The sequence below is a fragment of the Gossypium arboreum genome, chromosome 6, assembly GCF_025698485.1.
Source record: "Gossypium arboreum isolate Shixiya-1 chromosome 6, ASM2569848v2, whole genome shotgun sequence".
Classification (NCBI taxonomy): Eukaryota; Viridiplantae; Streptophyta; class Magnoliopsida; order Malvales; family Malvaceae; genus Gossypium; species Gossypium arboreum.
In genome coordinates this window covers 2,105,905-2,131,614 of record NC_069075.1, presented here as the reverse complement: position 1 = coordinate 2,131,614, position 25,710 = coordinate 2,105,905, and the positions used below count along the sequence as shown (strand labels likewise).

General features: G+C 34.0%; 3 protein-coding genes across 3 annotated transcripts; 1 reads left to right on the top strand and 2 right to left on the bottom strand.

Annotated features, from left to right (window-relative positions):
- The first annotated feature begins 5,014 nt into the window (after positions 1 to 5,014).
- Positions 5,015 to 16,497, top strand: LOC108486615 (regulator of telomere elongation helicase 1 homolog). The gene is made up of 23 exons (XM_053029811.1): positions 5,015 to 5,277; positions 5,686 to 5,942; positions 7,036 to 7,184; positions 7,707 to 7,788; positions 7,938 to 8,085; positions 8,291 to 8,447; positions 8,784 to 9,067; positions 9,213 to 9,258; positions 10,116 to 10,257; positions 10,354 to 10,508; positions 11,154 to 11,245; positions 11,349 to 11,447; positions 11,542 to 11,610; positions 12,351 to 12,437; positions 12,575 to 12,634; positions 12,735 to 12,859; positions 13,621 to 13,678; positions 13,745 to 13,850; positions 14,179 to 14,270; positions 14,370 to 14,759; positions 14,835 to 14,951; positions 15,306 to 15,451; positions 15,944 to 16,497. The coding sequence occupies exons 1-23, from the start codon at positions 5,176 to 5,178 to the stop codon at positions 16,017 to 16,019; spliced, it is 3,039 nt and encodes a 1,012-aa protein (XP_052885771.1). The 5' UTR covers positions 5,015 to 5,175; the 3' UTR covers positions 16,020 to 16,497.
- LOC128279334 (receptor-like protein 9b) lies at positions 15,515 to 24,610 on the bottom strand. The gene is made up of 11 exons (XM_053029812.1): positions 24,082 to 24,610; positions 23,701 to 23,859; positions 22,995 to 23,075; positions 22,772 to 22,924; positions 21,970 to 22,044; positions 21,565 to 21,708; positions 21,383 to 21,433; positions 21,107 to 21,220; positions 20,827 to 20,907; positions 20,044 to 20,190; positions 15,515 to 19,268 (listed from the first exon to the last, which is right to left on the bottom strand). Exons 1-11 carry the CDS (start codon positions 24,446 to 24,448, stop codon positions 18,838 to 18,840), a joined length of 1,803 nt encoding a protein of 600 aa, XP_052885772.1. The 5' UTR covers positions 24,449 to 24,610; the 3' UTR covers positions 15,515 to 18,837.
- LOC108484986 (receptor-like protein 1) lies at positions 16,565 to 18,499 on the bottom strand. The gene has a single exon (XM_053029792.1). The coding sequence runs from the start codon at positions 18,497 to 18,499 to the stop codon at positions 16,565 to 16,567; it is 1,935 nt and encodes a 644-aa protein (XP_052885752.1).
- Positions 24,611 to 25,710: the final 1,100 nt, after the last annotated feature.

The window sequence follows — 25,710 nt, the reverse complement described above, 5'->3', positions numbered from 1 at the left end:
GATCGTCAGAAGTCGTACGCGGATCTGAAGCGTAAGGATATCGAGTATCAGGTGGGTGATAAAATGTTCCTCAAGGTATCGCCTTGGAAAAGATACTCGATTCGGTAGTAAGGGCAAGTTGAGCCCGAGGTTCGTTGGGCCATATGAGATATCCGGCGAGTCGATCCAGTGGCATATCGTTTGACTTTGCCCCCGAACTCGAAAAGGTTCACGATGTCTTTCACGCTTCGATGCTTCGACGCTATAGATCCGATCCATCGCACGTGATTAGTCCATCGAAATTGAAATTCAAGCTAATATGAGTTATGAGGAAGAACCGATTCAGTATCTGTCACGAGAAGTGAAAGAGTTGTGAAACAAGCGGGTTCCGCTAGTAAAAGTGTTATGGCTCAAGCACGGGATAGAAGAAGCTACTTGGGAGACCGAGAACTCTATGAAAGAGCGATATCCAAACCTATTTACCGTAAGATTTTCGGGACGAAAATTTCTTAAGTGGGGAGAGTTGTGATGACCGAAATTGACCCTAGTCGGAAGGTGGTCTCGGGACCACAAAACCGAGGCATAAAATAATTAAAATTTATTTTGATGCCTATAATATGTGTGTGCTCATGTATGACATTTTATGATGATTGATTTAGTGTTATAAGGGTGAATTCCACAAGAAAGGACTTAGTAATGAACTTTGAAAGTATGATAGGAAATGTGTGATGACTAATTAAAGCATGCATGCAAAATAATGGACATGCATGTCAAATTCCCCTTTATAGGTGGTGGCGGCCATGACAAGGAGGATGGGCTAAACATGTCATGAAACATGTTTTGTTGGTGCATTAGGGTGAAATAATAAACAAAGGTGTATGGGTGATAAAAAATGAAAAAAAAAATGTGTGTGAGTGTGGTAATCCCCCATTGCCGTGAGTTGTAGAGAAGGAAAGAAAAAATTTTGTTCATCCTTTCTTTGAGCCAAAACTAAGGAAGAAGGAGGATTTTTGCTTCATGCTTGGTTTGGAAGAGATCTAGAAGGAGATTTGGCCAAGTTTGCATCAAGATTAAGGTATGTATGAGGTTGTGTTAGGAGTTTCATGCATGTTTTGGTTGCTAACTTGATGTGCATGTTAGCCATGGCTCAAATCTTTGTTAAGCCATGGAAATGGTATTTGGCCAAAGTTGTTATGGTGATAAAGCCATTGCATGCTAAGTGTGAAGCTTGATGATGATGCATGCAATGATGGATTGTCTACTCTTGAGTAAGATTTTGAGCTTTCTTTTGTTTTATCATGATTGAAGTTGAAAAGGAGCATGATTGTCATATTCGCCATGATGCATTCATGAGCATGGTTCATGCTTCTTGCATGTTAGTTAAAATTTGTGTTTTGGATGGCTATGGACACCTTGAAATTCGCCATGCTCATATATGTATATATATGTTTGCACATGATGTTTTGGTTATGAAGGAAGTGATGAATAAGTTTGTTTAAAGAAGAAGATGTTGAAGAATAATTGTGAAATTGTAAGCACATTCTGCCTAGCACACATATGAGTGCTTGATGCTATATTGTAAGTTTTGAGCTACAATATGCAAAGCATTAACTAGTAAAATGCATGCTGTTTTTGTGTGGTATTAAGTGCATAATTGGCCTCAACATGGACAAGTATATTCGGCCTTGGGTAGCCTATTGAAGGCCTTAGCTTTTCCTTGATGCTCGAATAAATTGTATTGAATTGCTTGATGTAATATAAAATGTGCATGACCATTGTGTATTCAAGCTAAAGGGTGGCCATATGACCATTTAAATTCCTTGTCATATTCGGCCATAAGCTAGCACAATGAGGTTTTGATAAATTGAATTTGTTTGAATTAGCTCAAGAGCTAAGAGGGCCACAATTGGACAAGGGAAGGAAAAGTAATCGAATAGCCGTAAAAGCCGTTCGACAACATCCGAGGTAAGTCCTCAAGAAGTGATCTTACTTGAATTATGTAAGATGAAACATGGATGTGTATGATTATTGATCATGTGTGTATGAGTATTTGAATTCCACCCGGGCTAAGTCCCAAGGCGAATATGCTAATGATTATAATTGTGTTTGAGCCTTAGTAACGAAAATGAAATATGTATGTCCAATGATTATTGATGTATGTGTGCATGAGAAATTGAATGATATCCGGGCTAAGCCTCAAGACAATTATGCTGAAATTTATATCCGGGTTAAGACCAAGGCAATTGTGCTAGTAGCTATATCCGGCTAAGACCAAGGCATTCGTGCAAGTTGTTAAATCCGGCTAAGACCAAGGCATTTGTGCAAATCGTGATATCCGGTAAAGTCCCGTTGGCCTTGGTGCGGGTTACCATAACCGGCTATGTCCCAAGGCGATTGAACGAGTACCGACATCCGGATAAACTCGAAGGTATGTGATTTGAAAATTATGAGCTTGCTGGAAAATTTCAGCTAATGCACTTGTGAAATTTCCCAATGATAAGGTAAGTGCGGTGTGTGCTTTATGCGCTAGGAGTAAGAGCGTATGAATATCCGCTCCTATGATGGAGCGAGTTATCGGCCTTAATGAAGCCGTTATTTGTGTATGAACATAAGAGTTGGGATGGTAAAGTAAGTATGATTATGTGAATGCGCATTAATGAAATGATGCATTTAACTATGTGAATGTATTGCTGTAATTAGAGTTGATTATATTCCTTGAGACTTACTAAGCATAAAAATGCTTACTCCGCCGCTTTGGCTCTCGGTTTTCTAGATTTCGCCGATAGCAATCGGATTCGGGATCGTTGAAGTCGAAGTCATCCACACTATCAAGCCCCATTTTGGTATAAATTCTTGGTTGAACTTGAAATGGCATGTATAGGACTACCCTTGTTGGTTTAAATATGTTATGATGTATATGTGTACGGCCATGCGAAAATGGCTCGTAATAGTGAAGTATCAACTTAAAATATTTGCGGTTTGTATATATATATATGGTGTCATGATGTGACTATGAATTGGAAATGGAATGTTGGTCACATGATCAGCCATTGGCATGGTTAAAATGATCATATGTGGACCTATGTAAGGCAAGACTAGTTGGTTCATGGAGACTACAAAATAGGTAAGACCTACCTTAAAAACAGATGCTGCCAGCTGCAGTAACGTGAATGTGAAAAATCACCAAAATTTGTAGGAATGGTATTAAATAGTGAATCAGCTATGTAAATGAACATTGATGAGTGTATTTTCATATGGAAGAAACGAAATGGTCATAGGAGTTACATGTTAAGAGATATTAAAGCTATTGTAAGACAGGGCCAGAACGGTTTCTGGGTTCCCTGTCGCAACTTTAAAAATTTACTATAAATTATCCAGAAAGAATTAGGAGACATACCTTATATGTACAGATTCCATTTTGAGTCTAGTTTCATTAGAAACAAACGACACCAGCATTAAAGCCCTGTACAGAGAGATATTCAAGTTATACCGCGCGAAGGTCAGAGCAGTCGATCCCTGTAACATGGGTGACTTTAACTAATAAACTGTACCAATTGGCCCAACCAAAAATTATAGAAATAAATCCATGGATGGATATATGAGTCTAAATTCAGGGAAAATTTACGAAACCAGTTTCCGAGTTTTGAAACTCGAGATATGATTTTTAAGGCGACAGTGACGCAGTTTTTCCAGCCTGACTGGAAATGTCCAATGGATGGGCAAAACAAGTGAACTTGGCTTGCTAACCCCTCGTGTCCGACACCGGCGATGGTCTCGGGTTCGGGGTGTTACAACTGTATTACATTTGATCTTATATATTGTCTTATATATATATATATATATATATTTTTTTTTTTTTTTAACTCTATATCGAGTATGTATTTTTAACATTATACTATGTACATATTTCCATATTATCCCATGTATATATTTCCAATACCATACTATGTTTTTATACATATTATGTATATACTTTAATATTTTTGTTATATATTTTATACGATCTTATGTACACATATTTCATTATTCTTGTATATACATTTTACATATAGTATTATTTTCACTTACTTTTTAATTATGTATTAGTTATATATATATATATATATATATATATATATATATATATGTATACATCTTTTATTATTACTATTATTATCACTGCTAATATATGTTCATATATACATATATATATATATATATTTATAATGTTTTAGTTTAATACTATTATTATGTTTAATATAGCATGCATGATTATTGTTTTTGAGATTATTACATGATTATTATTTGCTTCAATATATTTCTGGTTATGTCAGTTATTCATTTTTATTCCATATCAGCTTTGCTTTGCATTACAACAAATTGTTTTCTAATTAATTTCAATAGTCAAGGCAATGTACCGATTTAATATTAAGTCATCGAATTTCATCGCTATGTTGGATGGAATTTGTCGGCTCGTGTTAAATCGGTATATCCTTTTCAAAAATTAAAAATTGAAAGTTCTCGTCTTTTAAATTGGATCACGATTAGAATTTAAATTGAACTCGTACTTTTGAAAATCAAGACAACACATGTTTAAAAGATACCAATTTTGGGCGTCGCGAGGGTGCTAATACCTTCCTCGCACGTAACTGACTCCCGAACCCTAATTTTTCTCTGGATTTTAACGAAGACCTAAACTCAGCCTTCTTTTGTTTTAAAAAATAGATCTAATAGGTGTCCGATCACACCTATAAAAAAAAGATCGGTGACGACTCCTTTTTATTTCAAAATCGAACTTCAGTATTTAAACTTTTTCACTAGATCGCCACAATTAGCGACCCCAAAGTTAAAAATTTTCACGTCGCTACAATTGTAAATTTGTAATAGACTGAAATCTAATAGAAAGAATTTCATTGTGTAAAATATTGGATTTGCATTTTAAATTCAAAATGAAAATAGGGGACTAAAATCAAAACATACAAAAAGTACAGGGGCTTATAGAAAAATTTAACCAAATTACAATCATATTAGACGACAGCGTCTTGGAAATAAACTATGCACTAATCAGGAGCGCAATGGCGGGAAAATCTAACTCCCATTCCTTCGCCCCCTAGGGTTTATACACCATGTTCTATTAGACTACAACTCAATTCAAACTAGTTAAAAAAGGTAAACCCTATCATTTTTCTCGTAATCCAAACATAAAAAAAAAGGAAAATGCCCACTTACAAGTTACGGGGAATCGATGTTGATTTTCCGTTCGAGGCTTACGATTGCCAACTAGTTTACATGGAGAAAGTTATTGACGCTCTCCAAAAGGTACATTCTTAAAGGTTTTGTAGTTACTTTTGCTGTTTAGTGGTAAGGATTTTTTTTTTGTTATTCTGAGTGGTGGAATTGAATTTAAGGAACAGTGATCACATGTCTGATTTTCTTCAATTTTTTTAAGAAAATATATAAAAAACTAAATTTTAGTTTATTGAAAGTACTGATTTTTTTTTGGGAGAAATGTGTTAAATTATAAGAAAATTTTGGGTGCTGTTTTGAAACGTGGTTATGCAATTGAAGGGCATTCGGTAATTGTTATTTATATTTTGGCATAGTTGAGTTGGATATTGATGTTGGGTTGTTTTAAATTCTTGTTCTGGGTTCTATTTTTAGGAACCAAGTGATGTGCAGTATGAATTTTGTTTATTTAAGGTTTGTTCTACTTGTTTTATGTTGCAGAGGTGTAATGCACTTTTGGAGAGTCCTACTGGAACTGGGAAAACATTATGTCTTCTCTGTGCCACATTGGCCTGGAGGAAAAGTTTGGGTGGTTTTTCAACTGGGAGTAGTCAAAGAAAGAGTGAATTCCATGGGAGCCAATCTGACGTAGGACCATCAGAGTCTCAGTCCAGTAACCATCCAACCATAGTGTATACCTCACGTACTCACAGCCAACTTCGGCAAGTCGTTCAAGAGTTGAGAAGAAGCAATTACAGGTCATGGTTGATTGTTTCATTACACATGATTTAGGTTTCTTTATCAATATCTTATTGTTCCAGTTGTGTTATGCGTGGTTTGCTGTAGTGGAGATGATTGACATGTCTTTGTCCTCCAAATTTAAGGAAAAACTGGAAGAGCATATGTTGGTTTGTGCCCTTTTTTGACATCTGCATCTGAGCTGATTTTGTTCAGTCTTACCACTTCCAATATTAGGCTGTAGACCAATGTCTTCGGGCTGGCTTACCAGATATGTCCGATCTGATCCATTCTCCTGGAAGACTTTTGTCTTGTTCTAGCCAGAGCCCAGGAGAATATTTTTGAGCTGATAACAACTTCTCTCTCTCTCTCTTCTCTCATCTCTTTTTAAAAAATATTTGTGGTAGAATCTATTGTCTTAAATCTGTTTGATAAGATAAGAGGTGGGATCTTGAGGTAATATAATATGCTTTGGAACTGAGCAATCGTGAAACTCTATTAAGCCAGATGTTCAATGGCTTGATCAAGTTGGCGAAAAATTTCCTGATACTTGGTTTGTTTAACAAATGAGTTTTACATCGCATTTTGAGCTTGGTTTGATTATTAACCCAAGCTCCATCTGTTTTAAACCTCAATTCAGTTGCTTTTTGATTGGAGCATAAAATAACTGCTGTATTTCTAGGAAATCTTTTCACTAGAGGTTTCAACTTGAATCATTCTTAGATTATCTGCATTTTACTCCTTGCCTAACTGGGTTTTTTTTTTTTTTCGATCAGTATTTATATGAAATGTTGCATGTCTAGAAACATCAAGTCTTAAAAGAAAAAAAATTGAAGGTATAACAACATTTGAATTTTCATTTCTTTGAATGTGGCATAAACTTTGTTTGTCTTTTATGAAAATAAGGAGAAATATGAAGATACTGCAGATTTCCTAGCATTTTCTTGTCATCTATTACATCTAAGGGAGCTTCTCTTGTTGTTAATCATTGTTGTTAAAATATGTTCTTAAGCTTCTTCAGGGGTATCAGTGGACATTTATGTTGTTGATATTTTCATAAGCTCAATATTTTGGCTTAGGGTTTTGACTTTCTGAATATTAGAGGATGTACAGGCCCAAGATGGTAGTTTTGGGATCTCGAGAGCAATTGTGCATACATGAAGATGTAAGTTTACTTCGAGGAAAAGCCCAGACAAATGCCTGCCGTTTCCTTTGCAGAAAGCGTCAGAAGCGTTCATGCACTCATTTTTCACGTGTTGCTGGTACTTGTTCACTTTTATGCATAGATGTCATTTGACATAAACTGCTCATGCCCTGAATATGTCAGCATCTATTCAATAGGTCGTTTAATTTAAACTTTTAACTCTTGGTTGATGTACACTTTTATCTTATATAGACTGACTGTAAAAGGGGAGGATGTGGACTTTGATTCTGGCTTTAGAGTGTGTGATTATTATTAGGAATTGCTGTTAAAGTTTTGTATCACATTGGATTGTTATCCAATCTACAAGAGGAAAGTAAGAAATGCCTATATATATTCATCATGGTAATGCGGAGACAGTTTGCTTGATTTCCTTTTACAAAGTATTACTTCATGATGGTCATACAGGCTTGATATGAACAATAGGGAAGAGTTGAGATACTGTTCTAATGTTCTCTGGACCATACTATTCAATTGTTTCCAGTGAATTGAGCAACTATCTCTCTAATTTCTTTTTTGAAGTTTTCAGTTGGAAATAGTTCAGGGGCATCCATTGTCAACTAATGTATCTTTTTTATTGTAGATTATATGAAGAGCAATCCTCATATTGGTGATGAGCCTGTTGACATAGAGGATTTGGTGAATATTGGAAGAAAATACGGACCGTAGGTTTCTGCAGTAGTGTTCTCTTTCCATACTTCATATGGTTGTTATTTTTACTCCAATGCATGTCCTGGTCTAAAGCCCCACTACTAATTTTAATATTGTTGATTATGTTTTCTTGCTAGTTTTTACAATGTCTTTTTTCTTGTAGGTGCCCTTATTATGTAGCGCGAGAACTCCACAAGACTGTTGATATTTTATTTGCACCTTACAACTATCTCATAGATCGTGAATATAGAGGATCTCTTAATTTTGAGTGGCACAATAGCATACTGATTTTTGATGAAGCTCACAACCTTGTAAGGGGAAAATTGAAATTTGTAACTGGAACTTATGTGTAAATTTTAGATAGAACATATTTTCTGCCGCTAATTGAAATTCTTTGTTCACTACTGTTGGAATTTAGTTATTCTATTGAATGACATAGGCCAACTCATTTGACAGTCGACTTTCTTTCTTTTGTTATGTGAGCTTAGCTACTAATTTCATGGGAATACAATGCAGGAAAGCATATGTGCTGATGCAGCCTCTTTTGACTTGTCTTCTGGGCTTCTGACTGCATGTATATCTGAAGCGAAACATTGTGTTGACCTAGCTGTTGGGAGGCGAGAAGAGTCAAATGATAAATCAGGGAATCCTGATAACTTTGCAATCCTTAGAGGTTAGTCAATTGGTACATTGAGATTGTATCTATATTGCTGTTCTTAGAAATGCTTTTGTATGCAACTATATATAACCTTTTATTATTTTCAAATGCCACAGTTGTTTCTTCAATGAGTTGTTTTTGCCCTCCTGCACTGAGTTAGCTTTGGTTCTTTAAGTTGAGGATATTGTACTTCTAGAAAACCTTTCAATCACTTTGCTGGCAGCTTCAGCTTAATTGTGTTTGTAATTTCATTGTATTTATGTATGAGTGTGTGCGCATCTCACTTTCTTTTTATATACACGCGTATCCTTATCAATACATTTATTTGGAGCTTATTCTTCATGTTTTTAGCTCTTCTTTTGAAACTTCAGAAGCGAATTGATGAAGTTCCCATTGAATCCAAGGAACTTGGATTTACCAAGCCCGGGCCCTACATTTATGAACTACTTGCTGATCTTAATATCACACATGAAACTGCATCTAAGCTTATTGAAATAATTGAGGATGCTACTGTGCTACTTGAGGAAGATAAGAAGCATGATGCAAAGGGAAATGGCTGTAGGCTGGAAATCATTGGCAACATCCTTAAAAGTATATACAGAGACAAGGGCAATGGTCATGCTGATTCTTATCGTGTAAGCTTGGATCTCAGTGCCTTGAGTTGACAGACTCATGACAGTGGATGTTGTTATCATTACCTTTTTAATAGTGGGCATTGTTTCCATACTATTCTTCCCTAAGCTAGGCATCTTATGTTTGAACTCTCATCTGTTATTTTAGGTTCATGTGCAAGAGACTGAGGCAAATGCTACAGAAGTCTTCAAAGGTAATTCAGAGACCAAATTGTTAGAATTTGTTATTTGCTCTTTAATTTGTTCTACATGTATTTACCCTGCTTGATTCAATTTAGTTCTTTATTTAGATCAGGTTGACATTGTTAAAGATCATTATGATTCTTCCGGTTGTCAAGTATGAATGTAGGCATATGAACACCCCTTTTTTAGGAGCCTCATGGTTTACAAAGAAGATTAACTTTATTAATACATTAACAAATGAGGTTATTCTTTTCTTTTCTTTTCCCTAACTAAATGAAAAACTGGCTGGGAGTCTGGGATGCAGTAAGGATTCAGGAAAAGAAAATGAACAATAAGAAGTACTGAAAAAGAACTGGTGCTTATTGGCGTATGCATGTGATGTTAGTTGGAACTTGTGGAAATTACCCACATTGGTTGTAAGATATTGTTGTTAGTAACAAGGTTGTTGGTATTTCCTTGTATCTTGTTCAAAATCAAAATCTTACTTGTTATACTTGCATGGAATAGTAAGCCATTTAGTTACAAGATGAGGATCTTCCATCTTCCAGCCTCCTGTATACCAAAATGGGCAGACAAAAGAGGTAGACTTTTGTGTATTCCAAGGTGCACTATAGGTGCATATTCTTTCTTGTTGTAGAGTTTCATCTCAAAATTTATACAGATTTTATGGAACACATTCCTATCATTTTCTCTGAATTTATTCCACTTCTTGACAATAATTGATGCACTTCATATAGCTTCATCAGTCAATAATAACAGATAAGGGAGCTACAAGGTTCTGGTCCTGGATACCACCATTCTGCTGTGATGTTTTAATATGCTTTGTGGTAAAAATGAATTACATATTCATCTTTTTGAACATTGGCAGGTAAGTCATCCAGGATACTCAGCTGGTGGTGCTTCAATCCGGGAATTGCCATGCAGGAGTTCTCCGAAAGGGGTGTTGGATCTATTATATTGACATCGGGTACATTATCTCCCTTGGATTCATTCGCACAAGAATTCAAATTGTAAGTTGCACCAATTCATTCTTTTTAAAATTATTTTGCTTTGGCTTTCTTGAATCTTAATTACTAAAGAGAGAAATCTTCTGCATGTTATCTCAGAGATTTTCCTATTCAGTTGGAAAATCCTCATGTAATATCCTCAAATCAGATATGGGCTGGAGTTGTACCACTTGGTCCATCAGGTCGTCCCTTCAATTCATCTTTCCGATTTCGTGATTCTCCAGAATACAAACAAGAGCTGGGCAATGCTATTGGTATGTGAACCTTTTCATTGATAATAGTTAGATGTGCCAATGGTAAAACTAGTATTAGTCTAATGATCTCTGGATTCTCTTCTCAATTTCTCAATCCAATGAGAAATATAACACTTATTGGTGGTAGAAAGGCTATTGGTTCTTTTCTCAGCTTCATCATATTACTGCACCGGAGGGAATTCATTGAATATACAATGTTCTGAATAATAGACATGAGCAGGTCATGCTATTTGGATAAAATTTGCTAAGAGAGCTGTCAATAGGTCCATAGCTCAGTGGGAGATCATTTGACTGTAGATAAAAACATGCTATGACTATCTTTAGTCTGGTGGGCTGAGTATACATGTTCAAAAGATTCAGGCTTTGTAAAAGAAAGAGCATGTTGTTTACATGAGGCAATATCAACTATTAATGCGTTGATCCAAGAGGGATTTTCTAAGTTTATACATGGAAACAATAACTTTCAAAGAAGGAAGTCCTTTATTTAACCATAATAGGCTTGAAGTATTATGCTCAAATTGTGCAGAGTTGCCATGCGTATGCTTCAGTTTATGATAATTAATGACAATTAGGTTTCCATATTTGCCTTCGTAGCCATAATGTTTCAGTAACATTGTTTTTTTCTCTTTTTGAGTTCTTTTCCAGTCAATTTTGCTCGAATTGTACCTGATGGACTGCTTGTGTTCTTTCCATCTTACTACCTTTTGGACCAGTGCATTAGTTGTTGGAAGAACATGGTAAGATCTTGGAACAAGAATAATGGAGAAAGGAAGTGAATCCATACTTTTAGCTTCATAAATTATTTTCTTTTCATAAACATTATTTTTTTTCTCCTTGCAGGGTAATACAAATTCAAGTACGATATGGGAAAGAATATGCAAATTTAAGAAACCCGTTATTGAACCCAGACAATCTTCCCTCTTTCCTATGGCAATTGAGGTTGTAGATTCAGGAAAATTTTAATTTGTCTTATATAGTATTCAAACAATCAGAGACTTCATAGCCCGGATAAATAGTTTCTTTTCTTTGGCAGGACTATATGACTAAACTAAAGGACACCTCCACTTCGGGAGCAGTATTTTTTGCAGTTTGTCGTGGCAAGGTATGCTGTTCCCATCCAAACTTAAAGCAAATCTTTGTTTTTGCACTCTGCCAGACATACATGTAACATGTTTTGTGGTGATAAAAGAATGGAGAGATCTCCCTTGTGCTTTCAACCATATATTGTGCCTATGGAAAGGTTGTTTGGGGGCTTCAGAGATGCACCCTTACAAGCCTCTCTGACATAATTCTTGTGTAGTGGTGTTTTACTTTTACAAAGGAGAAAATACATGCTACCTGCTAGATGGAAAATAGCTGTGTTATATAAATTCCAGAATATGTTTCTAGCATACTTTTTTTTTTTTATCTTTTCTGATTTCTGATTCCTTAATAAATACTTTTTTATATATTCAAGAGATGTAAGATTTTAGTGAATAACGCATTATTCCTCACTAGCAGATATACGAACGAGTTCACCTTGTATTTGTTACTAAACCTTGGATTAAACTATGGAGCAATTTTCTTTGTGATCCTGAGCTTCATCTTTATTTATACTTATGTTTGGTTCCAGGTTCTCTAGATCTGTATGAACAGTACTGTTAGTAATAATATATAATAAAAGTAATGACTCAGGTCGTATTTCTTGCTAATCTGTAATGTTCTACATGGTTTGTGAGTCTACATTACTGTAGTCTTGGTTCCTCCCCCAAAAAAAAAAAAAAGGCTTCTTGTTTATCTTTCTGAAGCTCAGCTTTGTCTACCATGGTTGATTCTTTTTTCACCCTCTTTCTATTTCTTCAGGTCAGTGAAGGATTAGATTTTGCTGACCATGCTGGAAGGGCAGTGGTCATCACTGGGATGCCATTTGCCACACGGACAGACCCCAAGGTTTGGTCATCCTTAGCCTATTGCTCAGTTTCTTCATTGGCAGTTTTCACTCCACTCTTTATCAGCTTTGCTTTTTTCTAAATCTGTTACTGAATGAGCATCGTAGAACTGAGTGTCTACATCTGGTAATATGACAGGTTCGTCTCAAACGTGAGTACCTGGACCTACAGGCACAATCACCCAGGGAAGGATGTAAGGTGATGACTGATGCAGATATTTCTCGAGTAAAGATGTTTTTGAAATTTAATTAAATGCTTTTCATTTTTAAGTAAACAGTTTCCATGCTAATTTCATCAGATGATTAAGTTGTTATCTGGAGAAGAGTGGTACAATCAACAAGCATCAAGAGCTGTAAATCAGTCAGTCGGACGAGTTATCCGTCACTGTCATGATTATGGAGCGATTATCTTTTGTGATGAAAGGTACTTGCTTTCTATTGCCCTTTCCTTGTGATCTTTCATCTGAGAATTCTCCAAGTAGTAAATATAACAGTTTATGTTTGATGTGTTCCCTTCGACTCTCTTTCGGAAACATTTTATATCTAGTTTTGCTTTTCACTTCCCATAATGAGGGGTTAAAACTGTTACTCCAGTGCTTATTAATGCATTGATTTAACTACTTAAAACCCCCAGTTGTAAAATTAAGCATTTAGTGGTAAACTTGGATGTACTACCTTAGTTTACATTATCAGTCTGGACCTAACCAAGCATGAAGCGAAAAGTTTTCTCAGTTTGGAAGAATAAGACCTAAGCTGTAAACTTGGGAAGTTGAAGGCTCACAAGCGATTTGTTTGTGTGAACCCATCCATCCATTTTTTTTTTTTTGTGAATCATTCATGGAGTTGTTCTTATCCCTTGTTTTCTGTAAAGTAATATGTATATCACTTCTAAGTTAACACCTGCAGCATATATATATATATATTAACGTTTTATGTTTTTTTTTTTTTGTACATTTTCTTTTAACTAGTTTTCTGTTTATTATAATGTTGATTGATTGTTTGTTTGAGTTTGATGTGTTTGTTTCCATATATTGTTATAATCTATTCAACTAGGAACCATATGGTTGAGGTTTTCAGAAATTTTCAACTGCAAAATGCATTTCCCTAAAACTTGTTCTCCTTAACTTGGTCAACTTATTGTGCATTTGCCTTCAATTGTTAATTTATCTTCTGAGATCTTTACAGGTTTGCTCAATCAAGTCGACAGTCTCAAATATCAGTCTGGATACAGCCTCATATTAAGGTATACTTCTACAAAATGAAGCAACCCTTTATTAGAAGGACTGCTTATTCCTCTTTTCTTTTGCAGTGTTATTCCAAATTTGGTGATGCTGTTTTTACGCTGACTCGTTTCTTCCGAGATGGAGGAAGCCGTACTCCTGCAAAGCCAGAACTAGCGGACCAGAAAACCCTTGGTTAAGTGTCCTTTAATGATGTTACTTTTGTCATGTTTCTTTGATTTGTATCTCTTGATTTTAAAATGTCCAAAACTATTGATGGAGCTGTTTTAAACCTAGCTTCTTTTTAGTTTTGAAGATCTGAAGTCTGAAGTTTTTGCTCTAGTAATCAACTGCAATTTCTATTCAATTTTTATTGGTGGGGAAGTTGACCTTTGTCATTGAATGCGATGCCTTACTGTTATAAGTGCATGGCTCTTTACCCTCTTCTGATTACTGCATTTTTGATCATTTCGTCACCAAGATTACCTTAATAAAATCATCCATATTTCTTAATTTTATACAGATCTAAGTCCAAGTTCTACAAAACCAGTTCCCGATGAGATAAAAACTGCTCAGGCTCTGGACGAATCTTACACGGAAAAGCTCTCTGTTTTGGTATCTATTGTTTTCTATGCATAATGTCAGCTTTTTTATGAACTTCTGTTTCTTGTTTTTCCTTCATATGAGTTGTATCTTAATAACATGTGTTTGCAGTCTACTTCAATGGATCTACCTCACTCCAAACACAAACTATCTTCTCTTTTAGATGTTAAAAGCAGCAACAACTCGAGCCATCTCAGAGATATTCCTCCCGCCAATCTTTCATGTTTCACTCCGTGTATGGATTTGAAAAAATTGAAGCGATCAAGTGATCCAATGAGCAAAGAAAAAAAGTTGTTAATTACTGGGAGGGGAAAAATGCAATATCAAAATCATGATGTTATTGGTTTGACTGGTCATCTTCCATCAGATAAACAACAAAGTAAAGAGCAACAACTATGTTCTATGAAGAAACGCAAAGCACTACTAATAGAGCATGATAAAAGTTCCAATGTTAATGCATCAGATGCCCAAAGATCAGTGCCAAGAGACCTTCCTTTCACAGTAAGTTTAGTGAAGCACAGCAATCTTTATGCGACTACAAATATGTTGAATGCTAATGTTCATTTACTGCACAAGGATGATGGAGATGCAGAGGTGGATGCTAAGTTTCTAAATCATAAAAAGAACGATGTTCGTGGAAGTGCTGAACAACTTGGTGCAGAGGAAACAAGAGGCTCCGCTTTTCTGATTCAGGTAAAATGCATCTTTTTCTTCCAAAATTTCTTATAAATGCCAGCAATTGAAAATTTTAATTGCTTTGATATTTGCTTTGATTCTATGTGAATTTTGGAATGAGTTTTGGGTTTTAAGTTGAGAAACTTATCTTTGGAACCTCTAGAGAAATTAAGTTGAAAAGACTTGTATGACATGCATTCATTCCTTGTTTAATTGTTGGAACTATCTTCCCTTAGTGATTTATTGTTAATTTGTCTTTTGCTGCTTTCTCTTGAAATTCACAATACAGGCTAACTCTTGTGGATTTTCACTTTCCTGATTGCATTAACTGATTCGGATTGGGAATTTTTTTGAAAATTTCTTTGCCATCAGGTCAAAGAGAAACTTAGTCCTGCAGAATACAAAGATTTTGTGGGTTATATGAAGGAAATAAAGTCGAAAGTGATAAATATTGGTAATCCTCTGCAATGCATTGTGGAGTTATTTTCAGGATCTGAGAGGCTTCATCTTCTTGAAAGGTATGCAAATACTCCAAAATGGTTGTCACCTAAAATATAGCATTAAATTTGAAGACTGAGCAATTACTTAACATTGTCAGTTAGGCATTGTGAAAAATAATTTAGTAGGCTTAACCTTGTATACATTGAGCAGAGACTTTCTGATACTCATCCAGTTAATCCTATGATGCTATAAACCATATTTTGCGGTTCTAGGTTTCATTGGAAGTGTGGCAAATTTAATTTCTTATTCTTGGCTTGTGTAAATGATTTATAAATCTAAGCCCAACATTGTTTGAAATCATCAAATATGTTAGAGCCTTAAAGGCTGCAAGTGCCATCAGAGGTCTATCTGCAACACTAGCAAAGAAACAAATTGCTAGTTTACACCATACCTAGACTTCTGTCTACTGATATTCTTTAGCCTGTCATTCATTTCCATCCCCCTTGTTAGCTTGCAGCTATTATCGATTATTTTTACTGGATCTTACCCTCTGTTGTCATCTGTTACAGGTTCAAGGAATACGTGCCTGCGAGATATCGTTCTTTGTATAAGCAGTACCTCGAAACCAGTAAAAGAAATGCCTGAAAATCAGACGAACTAAACTTATCTGGTCGAAACAGTAATTAGACGACGCCATTTGCCAATGTGATGGTTAGAAGTGAAACTTTGAGACTTTAGCAGCATGATACTTTCTAGATCAAGAATCTTTGAAGAAACATACAAACATTATGGAAGGTTTGTATGTAATAAACTGCAACTTTGCACAGCGATTGGAAGCTTTTGGATGCATAACGAAGCAACCAAGTTGCTCATTTGTGTGTGGAGAACAGAAACTTATTCAACATGAAGGTGGTGTTACACATAGCAAGCAATCTTCCATAATTATTTGTTGCTACTACTGAGATTATGAAGGACTAGACCTGGTGACAGCTAACATTTTGTACAAATTGAAATCAAACCAACTGAAGTAGCAGTGAAACTAAGAATATGGCTTGTGGGAGTTTTTATTCAGTTCCAGAAAAGCACTTTAAATCCATGTCTTAACACAGTTATTCCATATAAACCTGGCTTTGCAATCGACAGCTTTATACCCCTTGTAAACTCTTTTATCGGAAACCGCAATTGCTTTGCTACATGTTTCCACTAAAAAAACTTCTGGGGAAATTATCTATCACAAAATAGTAGCAGGAATCAACGGCCATATGTATATGGTAAAACCATGCTTGCCTCCAATAAGGATTTATGTACAGCACAGCTGCGATACACAATAGCACCATCACGTAACATGCGAAGAAGCTTGCATAGAAAGCATCCATATCAATGAAACCATGGTCTTCTTTGTTGCCAGCTGAAGCCGTCGGTGTCAATGGTGTTTCCACGGGCGAACAATTCTTCCCCACCAATGAGCCACAAAGAAAAGGATTCCCGACGTAGTTGCTTTCATCAAATGCTCCCAATTGTCCAATCCTTTCAGGTGTTTTTCCAGATAAATTGTTGTATGACACATTGAAGTATTCCAGGAAATGTAACACCGCAAATTCGGCAGGGATATTCCCTGTCAAATTGTTGTAGGAAAGATCTAGACTTTCCATGTCCATGAGGTTAGAAAATGCTTGTGGCACTGGTCCGGTCAAGCTATTGTGAGAAAGGTTCAATGTGAAGATCTTCATAATGTTTTTTGTTTCAAAACTAATTTCACCGGTAAGCTTGTTGCAGGAGAGATCAATTCCAGACATGTATTGAAGCATTCTTCTCTTGTAATTGTAGGATCTGCTCTTTACTGTGTATTCTATTGAAACTTCAATGGACACTGAGCTATTCATGCCGTAATAAATAGTTTGATGCCAAATATATTGCTCAGGTGCATAATTCAGTGCAAAAACTTTTAAACAAGAAGGAATACCACCAGAGAGATTGTTTTGAGAAAGATCAATCAAGCTTAAACGATCCAACTTGCATAATTGAATTGGAATTTCACCCTCAAAGTGGTTTCTCCTTAAGAGAAGATAACTTAATTTATAAAGATTGCTAACCCAATTTGGAATGTTACCCTTCAAGTGGTTATAGCTGAGATCCAATGTCACCAACGAAGAGCTATCATGAAAAGCATTGGGTAACGCTCCTTGTAGCTTATTTTTAAATAAATGAACTTCCCTCACCGATACCGGCTTGAAGCAAGATGGTAGAGTCCCAGATAAACTGTTCATGGAAAGGTCCAAAAATTGAAGTTTGAAATTGAGACTACAAATTGCCCTAGGTATTGAACCTTCAAGTTGATTATCTGCCATGGCAACTTGTTCCAAATTCGAAGCATACCCCCTCCATTGTGGCAATCTACCAAAGAGTTGGTTCCTGCTCACATCCAATGCTGCCAGCTCTGACATATTCCAAATCCAACTTGGGACTTCACCAAAGATAGAGTTATTGCTAAGATCTAGTATATACAAGTAAGAGCAGTTAGCTAAGACATTTGGGATCATCCCAGTGAAGTTATTTCCATTTAATTCAAGCGTGGAAAAGTTCGTTAGATTAAAATTTCCAGAGAAAATTGATCCTTGTAATTTGTTATTTGATAATGCAAGGACCTGTAATAAAGAGCAGCCCATAGTCATGTGCTCAGGTATCTCTCCAGACAATTGGTTGTTTGATAAGTCCAGAACTTCTAGGGAACTCATATCACCAAATGAAGAGGGAATGCTGCCATTGAAATAATTCTTTGACATGTTCAAATAACCCAAAACTGGTAGGTGTGCTCCCATTTTTACTGGGATGTTGCCACCGAAGGCATTGTTGGAGATATCCAAATATGATAAAGCAGAATGCACATACGATGGCACTTGAAATGGCCCTGACAGAGAGCAATTCATGAGACTCAGGGTTACTAGCTTCGTGTTGTTTTCCAACAACCAAAACGGAAATCGATCCACCTTGAAATATATGTCTGAGAGAAAAACAACCCACAACTCACTTTGATGGTACAAGAATTGTGGAAATAACCCACCACTTCCACAACAAGATAACTGGATGGTACTCAATTGGAACCTTGGAGCCGAAGAATACGACATCTCATGATCATCAGCATGTATGTTGTTGTTATCTGCATTGAGGACCTTGAGTTTTGAAAGGTTGAACAAGGGTCTTAATGAGCTTGGGATGTGAAATTTATTGTTTGAAATATCCAACAATTGGAGGGATGTTAGACTTTCAAGGGCAGATATATTTCCAGAGAACTGATCAGAAGAGAGGTCCAAAGATTCAAGCAATGTTAGGCTTTGAAGGGCAGATATATTTCCAAAGAACTGATTGGAAGAGAGGTCCAAAGATTCAAGCAATGTTAGGCTCTTAAGGGCAGATATATTTCCAGAGAACTGATTGGAAGAGAGGTCCAAATATTCAAGCAATGTTAGGCTCTTAAGGGAGATATATTTCCAGAGAACTGATTGGAAGAGAGGTCCAAAGATTCAAGCAATGTTAGGCTCTTAAGGGCAGATATATTTCCAGAGAACTGATTGGAAGAGAGGTCCAAAGATTCAAGCAATGTTAGGCTCTTAAGGGCAGATATACTTTCAGAGAACTGATTGGAAGAGAGGTCCAAAGATTCAAGCAATGTTAGGCTCTTAAGGGCAAATATATTTCCAGAGAACTGATTGGAAGAGAGGTCCAAAGATTCAAGCAATGTTAGGTTCTTAAGGACAGATATATTTTCGAAAAGTTGATTGTAAGAAAGAGATAACTTTTTAAGGGAGGTGAGGTTAGAGAAACACATGGGTAAGCTACCCCTTAGATTATTGCCATTGATATCCAACTCTTGGAGATTTATCAATTCACAGAAATCTGCAAAAGCAGTAGTATTATATGTATATATTTAAGGAGTTTACAAATAGGTACAAATCTAAATAACAAATAATATGTTAAATTAATTAGAATTTTAATCAACTCAATATAAAATATTCAAGGGTGAAAATTAGAATATATTCAAATCTAAATCAAAATAAATTTAGGTAAAACTCATACATAATGGACTTGAAACTTACAATTATTTAGGAGAGAATCTACATATGGTGGGATTTGAATCTAGGCATTCAAGATGCTAAGCCCTAATTCTTTGCCTTTAGTGCCAGTTATATTGCTTAAGTTTAATTTTTTTTTTCTGGTCCATATGCTTTGTAGAATTAAAAATTTTAGTCTTTCTACTTGTGCAATTTGAAATTTAAAGGTTAATTGGTGTATTGTTAATGAATTTCCATTAAATTGAAATATATGCATTTTAATATTCAAAGGTTTGATTCAAGTAGTTAAATTTTTATTTATATATAAAATCAAAATTGTAAAGTGGATTTAAATATCTTTCCTTTATGGCTTTACATGAATAAGCAAAGTAAATTTATATGTACTTATTCATATCCATTTTGAATCGAATATTATCTTAATTTGTAACATTTGAATATAGAAAAGCAGATCAAATCTATGGATATTTTAATCTATACTCCAAATTACCACATTTAAGAGAAACTAAATTTAAAATTTTAAAAATTCAACAGAATTATATATATTATATCTAGAGATATATAAAACTAAAATGATGAGTAACTTAGAATAGAATATTTACCATTCATAGGTGGAGTGTTGTTACCATCAATACCATGGGCGGTCAAATTTTTTAGGGAAATGAGTGGTCCAAAAACTTGAATAAAGTTTGAAGGTAAAGATGATTCATACAACTCCAACTCTTCCAAACTTCTTAAATTTAGCCCTTCTGTTCAATTACATTAATTGCAAGTTATATTTTGAAGAAAATATGAGAAACAAAGTATATTTATAGAACTATGAAGAAAATATCAAATATGAGGATTCAATCCTAACAAATTAAAATAGAGAATTAACTTCTCAATTTTCATAAAATAAAGGAATGCAATTTATGATTACAACATTTTGAGTATTCTTATATATTATTAAAAAAGTTTAATAATTTATTGCATTCTCATCTTTACATCCTTTCATAATTTTTTTTTTTGAAAATAGATCCACAGAATGCATTAGTTTGGGGGAAATTACAACATTGGAAAATAGTTTCCTAAAAAACCACGAGGCTGCCTAACATTTTGTCACTTGTCACCTCATGCACTGCTAACAATGGGCGATGCCTTGGGTGAGAAAAACCCTAAAAAAACTTAAACCGCGCCTTAACATCCTTTCATAAATTAAAACTACGAAATTAATTAATCAAGATTTATTTATTTTTTTAAAATCTGGAAAATGGATTTAAAACAAAAATTTGACCTTTCAAGTAAACAATATTGTCAAGTATCTAATATTAGGGACAATTTTAAATAAAAATACTTAAAATCAAATAAATATTATCATAAGAGGAAAATTGAAAGAATAAAATTACCTTGTCGACTGAGGTTTTTATTGACCTTACAATAGGACAACTCTAAACGCTTCAATGAAGTAAATTCTGCTGTAACAGAGGCTTTCAATATCAAAATGTGTGTGAAAGACAAAAGGCAAAGATATTAGAGAAATATTCCAACAAAATATGTACCATCAAATATAAAAATAAAGTAATTAAATTTAAAAATGCGATGAGTATAAGGACTGTATGCAGAATTAGACTTACATATATAAATTAATTCATAATATTTAATTTGTAAGAAAACATCAAAACTTACCATTGTGGGAATAAGAAGGCATTGTGGTTTCATTAATATTAAATCCTTGTAAAGAAAGAGTCTTCAAAGTGCGGAATAAGCCCAATGATTGTAATGAGAAGCTACAAACTGCATCTGCATTTGCATGTAAAACAATGCTTTATTTCTTTAGAATATGTGTAATTAACAAGTCAGGGTAAATAAAACAAATCTTTATTTCTTTTTCCTCTTCTTCATATCTATAAATTTTATAGTTTACCCCCCCCCCCCCCAAAAAAGAGTAGAGTTTAACATCACCTAGATTGCAGGCCATATTCAGCTCCTCCAAATTGCCGAAACCATAAAAATCTGAGGAGAATCAGAAATGAAAAATAGTTTAGTTCAAATAAAGCTTATGAATGTATATTACTCATTCAATATTTCTTTTTTCTTCTTAAGAAAATAAAAATACTGAGGATGGGGAGAAGGGTGATTTTTACCTTTCATATCTATTAATCCATTGCATTGATAGATATCAATCCACAGAGTCTTTAGATTTGAAAGTGTAGCAAGAGATGACATTATACTATTGTTGAAATCATTACGACTCAAATCAACAACTTTCAAATTCATCAGCCTTATTCCTGCACCATTATCAAGTAACAACATTTTTATTTATTTTATTCCATAAAATATTTATTTTTTAAATTAACAAGTGTTTTTTTTAAATATTTTATTATATCTATATGGGACACTTATCAATCCAATTACTTTACTTATGAAGTTTAAAATCTCCACAAGTAATATACCAAATATTTTCTCTAAGTTTATAATAAATTTAACAATAACAAAATTTTAAAAAATAAATTTAATGTTAAATTGAAAAATTAAAAAATCATAAATACCTTGAGATGGAATAAATCCATTCACTTCATTACCGGATAAGATCAAATCCTCTAAATTGCTGAGAGCATTTAAATCTGAAGATAACGTTATAAAGGAAACTAAAAATAAGTGTTTTTTCTTTAGCATGTGAAAACTAATGGGCACTATTCATTTAGCCTACTACATTAATTTGAGTTAGATTTTGAACAAAGTTATTTTCAATTTCCCACTTAATTATTTCAAAACAATAATTATTCTTTTGTAAATGTGAAAATGAGCTTTTCGATTAAGTTTTGGTCTAGCTTGAATGGGTTTATTCAGTTCAACTTATGAAATTTTTATTGTCGGTGATAAATATTAGGCTAAGTATTGAAATAGAGATGAAACTTTTTATGAGTTGCACATGAATCAAAACTTTCAAAATAATTAAGTAAAAGTTAAGTCTTCCTCAAATAAAAGAGAAACCTTACAAAATGACCAAATAAGGGTTGAACCTTTTCAATTGTTCTCAAATAAGAATTTTTCAAATATCATTTAACATATTTGAAATTATGTTTTTTTTTTCTTTTCAGATAATATCTTATTAAATCGTCAATCTTCATCTAATTTTTACTTTCGAAAGAGCATGACTTTTTTTTAAACCATTTTGAAAGGTAATTAGGTGCTTGCAAATAAATGTTAACAATTTATTTAATATAATTACATATTAGTAAGTTACAGCCTTTTTATATATATCTAATTAATTGGAAAATGGATGAAAAGCATTTAATTGTGAAAGGAAAATTGCAAATCATATAAAATCAAAAGATACCATATTCTTACCTTTTGTATATATTGCCCCCTCCAATTGGTTATAAGATAAATCCAAAGACTTCAAATTCGATAGCACAGCAAGGGATGGGAATATGCTATTGTTAAAGAGATTATCATATAAACTAAGTACCTCAAGTTTGTTCAACTTCATTCCTTCTTTTCCTGAAAAGAAAAAAAAGTTAACGTAATTTCATCTTAAAAAAGATCATATGTTTGAAGCCAAGTGATTTACCATGGAATAAAGACCCAAGGCTGTTAATTTCATTTCCCCCTAAATACAACTCCTTCAAGTTCATCCAATTATTATTGCTTTCTGTTCATATCCAATCAAAATATATGTTAGTTGATCAAGTTATTTAAAAAGGGATAAGATAACATTTAGTCCCTGAATTTTGTAACTTTCTCCAACTTGGTTCTTCAATTGTTTTTTTGTCCACGTTAGTCTTGGAATTTAACATCTTTCCATAGCTTTGGTCCATGAGATGATGTGGCACTATGAGATTGTGTCATGTCATCACCTAAATTCTTGAAAAATTGTTAAATTTTAGGACTAATGTGGACCAAAAAAGTTTATGGACTAAGAAAAAATTACTAAATTCATGGACTAAATGTTGCTTTACCCTTATAAAAAAAAACTAACTAATAAGCTTTCTATTTTTTTAATCAATTTAAGCATGATATTCAAAAAGGAAACATGCCTTGTATATTAAGGGTTCCTTTTAGTCCGCAATGCTTCAAACCCAATGATTTTAAAGAGGTAAAACCATCTAGTTGTGATAGGATGTTATTTCCTAAATGGTTGCGAGATAAATCCAAAGTTTCTAAATTGTTCAGGTTTGGTAACATCTCAATACCTGTCAACAATAATATTAAAAAAATGGACAAAACTACTTTAAACTTGGATAAGTTTTGCATCATATACAATTTAATACTTTTACCATTGGTAGGATTTGATCCTGTGAATATATTGTAAGCTAGATTTAAAGACTTAAGTGATGAAAGTTCACTTAAGGAGGCTAAAATGCTATCGTTGAAATAATTTTCACTCAAGTCAAGATTCTCCAACTTGTCCAATTTCAATGATAACCTTTCAAAACCTACAAGGAATAAGGAAATATAGTAAATTAGCAATGTCAGGGGATAGGGTCTTGGCTCCAAAAAAATATGGTAAATTTTTAGTTTAGTCCTTACCAAAACTATAAATTGATGCAATAATAAAATTTCATTTCAATGATGAACAAGTAGTTAAAATGATTTTTTTTACATGCAGAATAAGAAAAATAAATAAATGCTCATAATAAAGTTGAAAGGTAATAAACCTTGATTGACAACACAACCGGCTATGGAATTTCCAATTAAAGAAAGATTTTGTAATTCCTCAAAAGGAAGAAACAAAGAGGCATTGAGGTACCAGTCCATCTTATTGTAGGCGGAATAATTAAGGAAAAGATGCGTGACTCGTCCAGTTATTGGGTTGCATTCAACCCTTTCCCACTCACAACAATTTGATGAACTCTCTTTTTTTGGATTTAACTTAAAGTTATTGGGTTGAAACTTATAATTAATGAACTCAAAGAAAGGTTTGAGTTGGAAGAGAGCAGATCTTTCCTCCTCTAAGCACCCATCACACAGCCCAGCTCCTAAGGATAACACTACAAGAACCAAGGCCAACCATTTCAACTCCATCTCACCACTTTATGCATTTGTAGCCAATGCACAACCCCTTTATATGCTAAAAGAAAAAGAAAGAACGCTTCATGTTTCCAAGAAATTCATTCACAATCGCTCAAATTGTTTACTTTGTTTTTCAACTTTATCATTGATATTTTCATGGAACCCTCTTATTTCTCTCTTTTTTTCCACATTAAAGATACATATATTAATGCATATGGCTAATAAGGTGTATAGTCAGTCAATCCCGTGTGGGCCACTATCTTTTCTTTCCATTCTTTTCATATACAACAGAGACTCCTCCTGTGCCATTGTTTCTTGTCTTTCATCTGAATGTATCTACAGTTGTTTCCTCAGTTTCCAATTATTGCTGCTTTGCTGATTTATTGTGATAAAATAAGTTTTATTATCAGGAGAAAACTATTAAAAATAAATGTATTAATAAAAAAAATTAAATAAGACCAAATAGGAATATAGTTAACATTCATTGTTTAATACTAACATAATTATTATTTTTCATTTAGAATTCAACACCAAACAAAAATAATATACCTTTGTTAAAACAATGAATGATATTTTTAAATAGTAAATGTTAATTTTGTTTAAATTTGGCTTTATATAATTTTTTTAATAGTATAGGGATTGTAGCGACGTAAAAATTTTGCTTGGTCGCTAATTGTGGCAATCTATTGAAAACTTGAAAACTGAGGTTTGATTTTAAAATAAACAAGGAGTCGCCACCGATCATTTTTTAGGTGTGATCGGACACCTATTAGATTTATGTTTTTTTTTTAAAAAACAAAAGTAGGCTGAGTTTGGGTCCACGTCAAAATCCAGAGGAAAAGTAGGGTTCGGGAGTCAGTTACGCGCGAGGAAGGTATTAGCACCCTCGCGACGCCCAAAATTGGTATAAGATTTAATCGTGATTCGATTGAAAAGACAAGAAATTTTAGTTTTTAGTTTTTTAGAAGGGTGTTCCGTCTTTAACACGAGCCGACAAATTCCATCCAACATAGCGATGAAATTCGATGACTTAATATTAAATCGGTACATTGCCTTGATTATTGAAATTAATTAGAAAACACGAACGAGATTTTCGAAGGAATGTAAAACAAAATTGAGACGAAATAAATGGAAGAACTAGAAATATATTAAAGCAAATAACAGATATGACAATAATATTAAAACGCTAACCATGCATGCAAGATTAAATATAATTATAGTATCAAATACGAGAACACAACGATTATTCATATATAAAATGACATTAAGATTAT

Coding starts and splice junctions, on each gene's coding strand:
- LOC108486615 (XM_053029811.1), top strand. CDS start 5,176: ATGCCCACTTACAAGTTACGGGGAATCGATGTTGATTTTCCGTTCGAG. Junction 8,448..8,783: donor TAACTTTGCAATCCTTAGAG/GTTAGTCAATTG, acceptor TCATGTTTTTAG/CTCTTCTTTTGAAACTTCAG. Junction 12,438..12,574: donor CCACACGGACAGACCCCAAG/GTTTGGTCATCC, acceptor GTAATATGACAG/GTTCGTCTCAAACGTGAGTA.
- LOC108484986 (XM_053029792.1), bottom strand. CDS start 18,499: ATGTCGTATTCTTCGGCTCCAAGGTTCCAATTGAGTACCATCCAGTTA.
- LOC128279334 (XM_053029812.1), bottom strand. CDS start 24,448: ATGGAGTTGAAATGGTTGGCCTTGGTTCTTGTAGTGTTATCCTTAGGA. Junction 23,860..24,081: donor CGGTTGTGTTGTCAATCAAG/GTTTATTACCTT, acceptor TATTCCTTGTAG/GTTTTGAAAGGTTATCATTG. Junction 22,045..22,771: donor GGGGGCAATATATACAAAAG/GTAAGAATATGG, acceptor CGTTATCTTCAG/ATTTAAATGCTCTCAGCAAT.